The sequence below is a fragment of the Vanacampus margaritifer genome, chromosome 1, assembly GCF_051991255.1.
Source record: "Vanacampus margaritifer isolate UIUO_Vmar chromosome 1, RoL_Vmar_1.0, whole genome shotgun sequence".
Classification (NCBI taxonomy): Eukaryota; Metazoa; Chordata; class Actinopteri; order Syngnathiformes; family Syngnathidae; genus Vanacampus; species Vanacampus margaritifer.
The window spans coordinates 59,137,441-59,149,768 of NC_135432.1; the positions used below are offsets into that span (position 1 = coordinate 59,137,441).

At 43.2% G+C, this 12,328-nt stretch overlaps 1 protein-coding gene across 2 annotated transcripts in view; it reads left to right on the plus strand.

Moving 5' to 3' along the window:
* bahd1 (bromo adjacent homology domain containing 1) overlaps positions 1 to 12,328 on the plus strand; it is a 43,667-nt gene that overhangs the window by 18,011 nt on the left and 13,328 nt on the right. Inside the window, exons 1-2 of one of the 2 annotated variants that reach the window (XM_077557833.1) lie at positions 2,458 to 2,976; positions 9,120 to 10,804. In XM_077557833.1, coding sequence (XP_077413959.1) covers positions 9,250 to 10,804 — 1,555 coding nt within the window. In that variant the 5' untranslated portion in view covers positions 2,458 to 2,976; positions 9,120 to 9,249. Of the gene's footprint in view, positions 1 to 2,457; positions 2,977 to 9,119; positions 10,805 to 12,328 lie in introns of those variants that run through there. The other variant, XM_077557824.1, reaches the window with a different exon arrangement.

Below are 12,328 nucleotides of genomic sequence, written 5' to 3' on the forward strand. Positions count from 1 at the left end.
ATCCGCCCCTGCATTTGACTATCATTTGTGTTTATGATGGACGACTAGTTTTGAACGGTCAGGTTCAAGGAAAAAAAATTGACAAGCTTTCCATGACCACTTAAAATGAGGTCGGTGGCCCCTTTTTTGGCCCGCGGGCCTTGAATTTGACACCTGAGCTTGCGCGCTGTATTGTTAACAACTTAGGTAAGACCTTCTAGTTGCGCTCCCCGTAATTGTTCCTGGTCGGTGTGTTTATTACAGTGCAGGTCAGCACTCAGCAGTCAGTCGCCCACGCCTCATTAACCCTCCACACACTCAGCTGCTTTACAGTGGCTAACTGTGCACTGTAACGCTCGTATTGATGAGGGCAGCCAGCTTTTATCACAATTAACTTTGATTTTTCATGACATGCCGGCCTGATCACATTGTGGCTTTTTTAATTTTTTTTTATTTTAAACAAGCAATCGTCAAAATATGTGACTTATTATTAGATAGCGTGTGCCATTATGAGGATATAAAGTCAATGAGCCTAATAAAGAGAGCCAAGTGTGTTTATTATGGGCTGTCATCAATCCGACAATTGCTGTATGGTTGTTAATTAGAGAGCTGGCAGCGCTCATTTTTTTCTGATGTTATCAGTGGGACTCATTTTATGACGCTGTTACATAATCATAATTTACGGTGTTTACTCACGGCCTGGAGGTAATTATTGACATTATTGATTATACTTCTAGTATTCAGCTGATCCGTAACGGCAAATACTATATGTAGGAAAAGACACCACTCTTGTGTAGTAAAATGTCTTATTTTGCCAAGCACAGCAGAATGTTACAATCATTCTTGGTTTGTGTGAAAGAATATGTGCAATCCTGACATGGATTTGACCTCATCTTGCGTTCCATCATTTCATTGCTGTATGGGCACATGTGCTACACTTTAAAATGTGAGTCTGTTAAGGGGGAAAACCCATCTTTGCCATGAATGATGAATCTTGGTTTGCATGTGGCATTGCCGTGTTTGCGTCATTTCTTCCATCATGTGCTTAGTGGAGGTGTAACTGATTACAAAATGTGATTTTGTTCCCATCACAGTTTACATCTATTTGATTTTGAGCCAAGGTAAGGGCAAGGCAAGTTAGCTTTATTTATCATAGCGCATTTTCTACACAGTGTTGTTGTTTGACTGTGCTTCACATAATTAAAAATGCCATATTTAAATGCATTTACAAACAAAATGATTTAAGACATTTTAAAGCTAAGTAAAGACATAAAAAGATGAAAACGTTGACTACCATTAAGTGGAACACATTTTTTTTTTGTTCTGCTTTAAAAGACGTTAATCACAGGTATGGTAAAAAAAAATAAGCATAGTTTTAAAAATAGATTTAAAATCATTTTCCACTGACTTAATTTCTGATGGCAGCTTATTCCATTTGTGTGCAACATAACAGCTCAATGCTGATTCACCATGTTTGTTTTGAACTGTGCCCCACTACTTCCCTTTTCAGCGTAATTGTACCCGTTTTTCTTCTTAAAGTCATTTTGGCCATTGCTGTGGACTAAGCCATAAAATGCCTCTTTCAGAAGTTCTGAAAATCACCTGAAATTGCTCTCTTGTCCAAAAATTGATCAATAGTGCCATCTGATACAAAACAGAAAGATAATGTTTAGAGTCTAGAATGAAACCCATTTTATCTATGTTGTATCAATCAGCCCAGTAAACAAGGAATTGAAAAACAAAAACACTGAGTTACAATTTGGTAAAATTTTATACAAACAATATCTTAGTTTTATTCCAAGATTTAGATCTCCGCATTGTCTTTTTTTTTTTTTTTTTGCGGCACTTCTATAGCATGCCCGCAACCGTAGTGAGGATTAGCGGTTTGGAGAGTGAGTCTCTCAGCATTCACCACAGCGACAGTGTTCAAATACTTTCTTTTATTATCTTGAATGCTTGACTTTGTTTTATTCTTTGATACACAAAAACAGTATTTGGAATGATTGACTTTATACGTCACACAACCTAACTATCTACAGACAATATATTGACATTAAAAATTAATGCTTGACAGATAATTTTGTACTGAGTCTTAGCTTCCCCTTCTACATAGAACTTGTTACAAAAGGACTGGAAACTTTTTCATTTTAAATTGAGTTGAAAGTAACTTTTTGTTGCCAATACTCCTTGAAAAATGATGTTTTTAATCTCAATGGGACATTCTTGGTTAAGTAAAGGTTAAACAAATAAAACAAATATTTCTCATGACAGGGGGTCGATATCAGCATGCACGCCTTTTCAGCATTCCAACATATTCCCTGCCTCCAAAGCATTTCAGTGTAAATGCTTGACTCTGAGCCTTCGCATGTTCGATTCCCACGAGTCGTGGTGTGCATGCCACGGCACACAACCACACGGTTGTTCTCTGGGCATGAAGTGTGGCTGGTGAGTGCGTAGTGGGAGTGATTAGGCGTTGGAAAGACGAGGCAGAGATGTCCCGGCGCATGCACGCGGCCGCCAGCGCATGAATATCATCTCCGCTGTGCCACTCCGGAAGTAGGTCACCCGCCGCAACGCCGATTTGTTCGCCGCGTCTCCTTGCTTCTCGCTCCGCCGATCGACACGGGAAGCCCGAGCGAAGCGAAACTAAACCAGCGGCGACCAAAAGGGTGGGGGGATTATTAAAGTCGTGTGCGCGCGCGGCGCGCGTGCGTGCGCGCGCAGGGGTCTAGTTGGAAATCGCGACGGGACACGGAAGCTAGACGATGAACCGCGGCGGTGATTCCAGGCGGAGATGATCGCTCCGGAGCTTCTCTGAAAAACACTCGCTCGTGATTCTTTCCGCCCGGTGCGCGGACTTCCTCCGAGCCTCCGCGATGGATTGATCGACGATCGGCCTCTTTTTGCGCTCGTCTTTTTTCGCTCTCTCTCTCTTTTTTTTTTTTTCCTCATCTCAGCACTCCTGCCCCGGCATGCTGTCACACTGACCACGGCCAAGTAAGTAGGCGAGTCTCTTTTCCACGCACCCATGACAATACATGCCATTTCCCACCTTTGCTTGTAATAATATAACGCAAATTTAGAAGAGAGGATGTGTGTTGTTCGCTTTTTGCATCGACCTACAAGGTGGCGAGGGTGTGCGATGTGATGATGAAGAGGATGATGAGGATGATGATGATGGGGGTTGTGGCGGTGATGATGATGATGATGGTGGTGGTGGTGGTCGTGGTTGTGTGGACTGTTCCCCAGCCTTTATTGAGTCAAGGCGCATATTTTACATGAGAAAAACAAATCTTATGGGACAAATATGTCGTAAAAAGTGGATACAAAGGTTTGTTATGTACGTTTTGTCATCTAGTGGGAGAGTATTCAACTGTTATGCCTGTCACTATAATGCAGATAGATATTTTTTTTTAATCAATTGATGCAAATTAATGATTAAGTGAAACTTGACCATTTCCCATGGCACACCTGATGAGTACAGCGGTTGGTGGAGAACCATGTTTCTCATCCTTTATTGAGCTAAGGCAGATATTTTACATTCGAAAAAATGTCAAGGCAAACCACCAAACAAAAAACTACATAAACTGAAATAAAGATTTTTCTTGTCTTTTTTTTACTCACAGTTAGACTTAGTGCTCCCTCTGGGCTTTTTAAATTGTACACAAAGCTGATATACTTGCAGGAATTGAAGAAAGACACCAACGCAGAGCTTCATAATCGTCAGACAATTTCGGTGAAAGTGGATATTTTGGCGTCCATGTTGACGGCAAAGTAAGAATTTATTGCGCAGGGGAACATGTTTCCCAACTGTGCTATGACAATAAACACTTTGAATCTTGAAAAGTGGACCAAAGCTGCACACCAGCTGTGATGCTCCATAGCTCTGTAGGGTTTACCCCCCCCCCCCCCACACACACACACACACCAGGCTTCCTGCCTCCTCCCCTTTGCGACAGTCACCCGCGTGGTGTGCTCCCACTTCACTAGTAAATAGACACATGCATGGCAGGTTGACTTCTAATAAGGGGTCCGTGTCATTCTTGTTCCTCCCTCAGCCGTGGATTTTTATTCTCAGCACTTTCAAATAATCCCAGAGCCCCCGCAGGGATTCTTCTGACAGGTGTTACGATTTAAAGGGTCGATGTTATTTTTCTCCCCCCCCCTAGAGCTCAGCCCCAAACCTCCCGAATATAGCTGACATCAATTTTGCCTACAGTTACTTTCTTTTATCACCGTTTTAAAAGGTATGTAAAGGGCATGTAAATAAAATGCCTTGTAATTAGGGAATGAAAAATTTACTATCATTGCTTAAAATAGACAGCATAGGCTTCAGGCACAGTCTTTATGGTCAAAAAAACATTGATATATAGATACTTGAAAAACATTTTTAGACGGGGGTCCTCCTAACTAAGTCAGAATGTGCCATAATCTGTCACTAATCACATACCAACACAGTAGTAAAGTCATAATTAAAACACTTCTAAGCCATAAATGTAAAGCAATCCAATGTAAAACAGACGGGACGGTCGTAACTGAGCGTACCTTCTTGTGCCGGGTGATGACAATATCATTACGACGCTGCTTCAACTTGTTCATCGCTTGCCGTAAACCGGGGGCCCCTTGTACTCACTTTTTGCTGACACAGTGACATAAAGGCTAAGTGCTTTTTTTTTTTTTTTCATTTTCTGGTGTACATTCCGTTCCTTTTATTATTATGGATGACGAGCAACCAGGGCAGTGTGTGTGTGTGTGTGTGTGTGTGTACCATGTCCTGGTCAATGCTGGTCAGATTTGATCACTTTGCCACACAGATGAGGTCTCACGAAGTCTTAACGCCATGTATATGAACACTCTGGAGCTTTGTTCGACTTTAGAGGCGTATTTATCTAGGGAATTTGTGAACCTCAGCGGCCGATGTACATTCCTCTCTACTTAGTTATAAAAATAGAAAAGCACAATGTTTTGAGGAGAAAAATCCCACATGGTTTTAGTTGTTTCTGCAGTAGCTCTAAACAGTCAAACGCTCCTCCTTTTAAAATGCCAGGTTGTTGTGATGTATGACAATGATGTGTGAAGTCTGATGAGGACAGGATAAATCATGTCAAAACTTTTCACATTCAGGCGAAACATTGTCAGACTTAGCTGTAGGGAATGTACAGTATACTAAAAATACACGGGCTGCCTTTGAGCAAGGTATCAAACCTGAATTTCGCAGGTTTGGTTTGCACACCCCAATCAATGTCTCCTTTTTCCTGATGAAATCTCAGTGCATGTGCATAATGGGGGTGTGACTTGTCAGATTGCAGCAATAGCATTTAGACTAAGTGACTGATTAACCTCAAATAAGGTGGAATTCTGTCATTTCCCTCACATTTACTCGCCCACTGCGCTCAAAAAAAAAACATACTCACAAATGGCACGAAAGCGATCTAATAGCTCAAATTAGAAATGTGGTCAACAAGTGGATAACGTGTCACAGCAGTAATTGGACATCCCTGCAAAATGTATGAAAAGTTGAGAGAAAAAAGGGAGGATGCCAAGAGCAACATTAAAACAGCTGTAGCGATTTCTGGCAAGTGCTGGTTGTATACTACATGCATTTCTTGTATGTTTCTTATGGTGTGGTAGGATAGTCATCGTGGCATAACATCAAAGCCTGTTTAAATTTTGCACAAACATATAAAACAGTGCTTGGCAAATTTATTCGACCACTTGTCATTAAGAATGAGAAGAGACCATCCAGCATTGTGGAGTGCTTTGATGCGGACTCTTTGGATTTCAGTGAGGTCTCGACATTTTATCATTTTGGACTGGAGGAATTTCAAGCCGACAATTTATGCATGCGCATTTTTGAGCCGGCTGAATCGACTTCCCTATGAAGACAACGAAACAAACATGTTAATTTGAATTATGCTTTACTATTTTTTTCCCGTTTTTCACAAAATACATTTTAAAACACATGGAGAACAATAATACAGACATGAACAACAGGGGTGGAAGGCGGTCTGCAAATTCTCTCTTCACAGCAGTGATCCACAACTTTACATCATGCGCAAGTGCAGATCTTCTTGCAGTTCCTTATAAACACTCTTGACACAAGTTGATCTCCTGCATGCACTCCCAACAAAACAGTTCTGCTTCCACCATGTACACCTTGAACCTCTCGTACGCTGAGAAGAGCCACTGTATTCACGCCCACAACGGTTCAAACGCATTTGTGAAAAAAAACACTCTCATAAGAAGCAGCTCTGAAAACTTGCCGCTTACAGGTTTAGTTGTGCCCACAAGCGCCGCAACTCCAGCAGCTTTGATTTGCAAGGCTCCGAGGAGGTAACTTGAGCAGGGTCCTTTGCTTTGATGTTGCGCCAAAGATGTACAACTAATACGGTATTGCAAAGTGCGCCAAGCAAGTACAACTGAAAGTAAAAAAAAAAAAAGTACTGTTTGTGCATTTTTGGTTGCACAGCGCTTTAAAGTTAACGCTTTCTAACTTTGACAGCCCTAATACGGTCCTCTTCAAAAGTATTGGAACGGCCAGGTCAATTCCATTCATTGTTTTTGTTGTATGCTGAAAACATTTGGGTTTCAGATCAAAATATGATTGGGACAAAAGTTCAGAATTCCAGCAGAATTTCATAATATTTACATTTAGATGGTTTGACGCCACCTGCTTTTTCAAGTGAGCAAAAGTATTGGAACGGACATTATTAAATGAACTTAGTCAAGTGAATAACATTTAATATTTGGTGGCATAACTCATACTTGCAATAACTGCATTGACCCTTTGTTGCATTCTTCATTTGAAATGCTTTTCCAGGCCTTTACCGCAGCCTCTTTCAGTTTTTTTTTGTTTTTGTTTCTGGGGGTTTCTTCCGTCAGTTTCCTCTTCAGGAGGTAAAATGCAGAATCGTTTGGCTTAAGATCCAGTGATTGATTTGGCCAATCCAAGACCTGGAGGGTCACGGTTTGAATCCTGTCACAGGCTGAAGAAGTTGCAACTTGTTGTTGGAGTGATGGAATGTCAACCAAACATACCCCCCCCCCACCCCACATTTCAGCACATGGGGCCACCTCACTCTGACATTTCTTTGCATGCCTGCATGTGTGTGTCTAGGTGGTGTGCAACAAAATCCTCATCAGTGTGTAAATTGTATTTCCCACTGAGGTGTCATAATCAGTATAATTAAAAGAAGTGCTGTCAAAGTTAAAGCTTTAACTGCAGAGTTAAAGCTTTAAATCCAATTGAAAATGTGTGAGGTGCCCTCACAATGTAACACATTTAGAATGTTTTTGCATGCAAGAGTAGGAGAATACTGACAGACTCCTACCCCCAAAAGACTGAATGCGGCAATTAAATCAATATATGCCTACGCCAAGTATAAATTTAAGCGTGTTTCTTTTTTTAGGTTTCTGAATTGAATAGTAGAGGTGTTTTTCTGGCAGCGCACGGTAGTAGTGGTTAGCGTGTCTGCCTCGGGAGATCTGTGTTCAAATCTCTTATTAGAACATCACGGTGAGGAGTTCTCTAAAATACCCAAAACATGATTCTTCAGGGCGACCAGTCCAATGCTGTATTCTGCCTCTTGAACAAACAGTTTCAGCTTTTGAGACTCTGTTGATATGCGTGGTAGAAAATATAGAGATGTGAGGTGTTCTTCTACTTTATTCGACATTTTATGTCCAGTTTCTGCACGACCTTAAATGATATCTTGTTGACAAATGTTGCTGGTCAATGAGCAACTGTCCTTCCTGTGTGTGTGTGTGTGTGTGTGTGTGTGCCTGTGCTATTCAAATGGATCGCCTTGATTTGATGATACCCACACGCAGAAGCTTGACGTGCGTCTCCCCGTGTCCTCTTGTTATCATCAAATTACATTTCTCTCTGATGAATTGCTTTTCACGCTTCGCCGAGTCGTGCGACAATAAGGCCAATCTCAGTCATTACATGCTTTTGAGAACAGTTGGTGGCCATTCAAGATTTGACGGTTATTTCCATACTTTGATCAACTTTTAGAATTTCAGCAATCGTTTTTTTTTTAAAGATGTAAAAAAATCAGCTGCTGTTGATTAGAGCATAATTGGACACTGCCTTGTCGATTTATTACAGTAAAACTAAGCATTTTTGTTGTGAATTAAAAAATAATGATGACTTGAGATCATCTGAAAAGATGGTTAGAGTCCCTGCTGAGAACAAAATTAAAAATCAATTGCAACTTGTTTTTGGAGAGATGCTCCTCTGTTTTCTGCCTACTGTTGAGGTGCCCTTGAGCAAGGGCAAATGCCCCCCATCTGAAAGGGTGCAGCTATTTGCGCACCCCTTTCAGTGCAACATCTCTCATTTCATGTCTGCAAGTGTGTGGATGAGTTGGTCCTTACTGATTGCTTTAATTCACTTTTAGGCATATTTTGTTTTCATCTAGCCAGAGTTGTGCATTTTGCTGCCACAAAGTTTGTGGAGATGATATTATAGTGAACGTGAAGAGGGAAAAACAATCCTTTATCTCATTCGACAGCGTCTCCTAACTGAGATGTCCATACAGAATGTTGACGTACAGAATGTACTCCTCGGCCTTGTCAGTTCTCTGAAGCCTTTTTTTAAATGATCTATCCAATGAGCCGCTCTTTGGGGAAGCCACTTAAAGTCATTCTGCTGCAGGCTGTGTACATGTGACGTCAATTAAATCAGCGTGGCATTGAAGCACGGATCCAAACTCATCTCTAAAAGCATCCGTCAGATTGAACAAATAATAATACATCATTGACGTGCATTGTTGTGCTACACTGGGTGAGTGAATTGTGTTCCTACTTGAGTCATCAATCGGAGTATGGTGTTAAAAAGGCAATGGCTTTTGGCAGCAATGTCATCATATCATGTGGGCAAATTTGCACATTAACTAGTGCAGTAGTGGCATATGAATAAGAGAAGCGCATACGGCCTGAGGCATTAATCTATACCCTAATGGAATAACGATACCATGTGCGCATTACATTTATATTTAAAGCCAGGGGGGCTTATCCTCTTGGGGGGTATCTTGAAATTGGTCGCAAATGAAGTAAAATCGGTTCCTAAATGATGAATGCCTGTTACGTTCACGTCACAGAATAATCTGTAAGCGACTCATTCCGTCTCTCCCCAGAGAGCGTGCGTGGGGCCCCAGTTGACGATCCATGATGATTCATGCTGACGGCCCACTCTGAGCTCCAACCGCCGTCTTAGAATCCCGTTGATGAAGACGAGGGGCGGACTTTCCGCTCCAGGACGAGAACATGGTGAAAGCTCAGCGACACCAGCCGGCGAAAGATGGGCAGCGAGGCAAAGAAAAGGGAGGCGAGCCGAGTAAAGGCAAGGATGGAACAAAGGAACTGAAGAGAAGAAAGAAGCAGAAGAAGAAAGAGTCGCACGCATTTCGGAAGAAGACATCGGCAGGTAATGTTCGTGATGCGCTGGATTGTTGTGTCCTGCTCACCCGTTTGGAGGAGAAAGGAATTGTGGGTAAGCAGAAGAATGAGGCGAAAGCCCGCAAGCAAGCAAGCGTCAAGGCCAGTAAGAAACCGCTATCTTCTCAAAACAGGACCAAAACTCACAACTCTCATAAAAGGTTAAAGAAATCTGCTTGTCAACAAGCACTGGAACCAAAAAGTAACAAACCCGACACCTTACTCATGTGGCCCAATCTTGTTCTTGAGCCTCGCAGGAGAAGAATGGCTTCTCTCAATGCAGAGGCTGTCAACAGCCTGCTGCTCTACAGGGCCGATCCCTCGGCGTCCAGTCTCATTAAGAAAGAGCCGTCTTCGAATGAAGCGCCGTCTAAAAGTGAAAGCAGACCTCAAAAAGCCAAAAAGGTTTTTCGGGGAGGGAAAACAGACCTGAAGGAACGTCGTAAAAAACAGAAGCGGTCCACGGCGGAGGCGCCGCCTGTCGACTGGTTGACTCTGTTTGCCCCGACCCCTCGGCGTCAGGCCGGCCTCACTGCTGCTACGCTGCTCAAACTCACCGGTTCCCTCTACGGAAGCAAGCGGCAAAAGAAGCAGGAGTCCAAGCCCGTCAGCGAAAGTAAAGCCAAGGCTTTAACTCAGGTTGAGATTAGCGGTAAGCCTTTAAGTGGAGCAACACCGCAGACCAAAAGAAGAACAAATCCAAAACACAATGAGCAGCTAAAGCACATTAAACAGGGTAAAGAGGGTCCGGGTTCTCCGACCCAGGGATTCTGTAGTCTTTGTAAGACGGAGGTTTTGGATCCCGAGTGGAAATCTGGTGGACAGAATTGTTTAAAAACTCCGCTCCACTGTGGCTCCACACTTGGATTCTCCTTAAAAACAATCAAAGAGGAGCAGGAGGAGACGGACGTGTCGCCCTGCTACTGCTGTAGCCAGGAGAGATGCGTGGAGTACTGTCACAGATTGGCTCTCTTCCTCAAGGACAAGGCCGTCAAGGAGCCAGACGATGAAGGCTCTCTCTCCGAGGTGTTCCACCACCACCACCACCACCATCACCACCACCACCTCCACCACCCGGCAGCCATAACCATCACGCCGCACGCCTACGCCTGCTTCCCCAGCTACTGCGTCCACTTCAGCCACCCGGACACCTCGCCGTCCTCCATGACGGCCCTCGCTCTGTGTCCAAAGAGCAGCAAGAGACCCAAACTGCTGCCCAGCTCTGGCCCGCAGCCCTCAGGGATTTCCCATCCAGTCTACTGCTGCACCTCTGTGGAAGCGTGCTACGGAGAGCCCTGCAGGATCAACGGCTATTCCACCTACAGCAGTGTGATTCCAGCCATTGCCAGAGGATGTACCAAATGCGCTCGTGGCATCAATAGAGGTGAGTGCACGCCAGTAAAATTTTTGTTTGCAATGTGGGCGTCACAGTGGATGCCTAGTTAGCACGTCCGCCTCTCAGTGCAGAGGACGTGAGATCGAGTCCGGGCTTCGGCCTTCCAGGGTGGAGTTTGCATGTTCTCCCCGTGCCTGCGTGGGTTTTCTCCGGGTGCTCCGGTTTCCTCCCACATTTCAAAGACATGCATGTCAGGTTAATTGAACACTCCCAAGTTGTCCATAGGTGTGATTGTGAGTGTGGATGGTTGTTCGTCTCTGTGTGCCCTGTGATTGGCTGGCAACCAGTTCAGGGTGTACCCCGCCTACTGCCCAAAGGCAGCTGGGATAGGCTCCAGCGCAACCCCGCGACCCTTGTGAGGACAAGCGGTTAAGAAAATGGATGGATGGATGTTTGCAATGTTACAGTTTTGTAGTCTTGGGGATGAATAAAACATCAATCTTGAGGGGATGTTTAGATAAGGAAGAATTAGGATTAAGTGAGACATTTGCCGCTCTTCCATGCATGAATCCGATCATCCACAGGGTCCCAACTGGTGGTGAAAAATTACATTTTAAGAGGCATGAAGACTCAGATTGGCAGTTTTTGATTCAGTGTAAATTAAAATGTTCTACTCAATTTAGTATAATTGAGTATAATTTTATGTATATAGCAAATGTTCTGTTGTTCTGCAAATGACACACTGTGGAAACTCAAAGGGGGAAAACGAAATGTTTCAGGACATCCAACCACTTTTTCTACAGGAAATGAAAATAATAGTGAAACTGTCACCATTGTGAAACCCTAATTGTGTTTTTATACTTTACAGTTTACCTTAACCTTTTAGACTACGTTATAGTAGCACTGAAGAACTTTTCAACCTTAATAGAATATTTTCACAACTCTTCTGATGAAACATCGACTTAAAACTAGTGGAATGGCACCTTTGCCATGGCCTGAGGGGGTCTGTATCATTTTTACTAGCACTAAGCAACTTTGAGGAGAACGGTACAGCAAAACTACAAATGTGCTGACTGCTTTATGGCATACGTCACTTACCTCTTTACCCATTCGTTACAAAGACGGAAGTCAATTTGAATGTCAATGCACAATTACTGCATTCCTGGCAGAAGCCGCAAAACAACTGAAAAGTTTTGTCTGGAAAGACAAAAAGGAAAAGGGAAGCTACCCAGATAAAAGGACAGTCAAGGATCAACCGCCTTTCACTAGCTGGCGTGAGCTAAAAAATCGGCGCAATGCGCTTGTCCTCATAGGAAATGTGGTCTTCTTTCAGACGTAACAGCTTTTGTCCATAGAGCTGGGATTTATACATACACACAAACCCGCAACCCCTGTGAGGATAAGCGATACAGAGAATGGATGGATGGCTGTAATAAATGTGCGTTCACCCGGCAGTTGCGGCTTGTCCCATTGAGATAAACGGATGCGTGGCGACAGCAACAATTGCTTTTGTGGCGTTAAACATACTTACGTACTTCCACTTCCGTTACACCTTCTGAAGCTTTTCCTCAT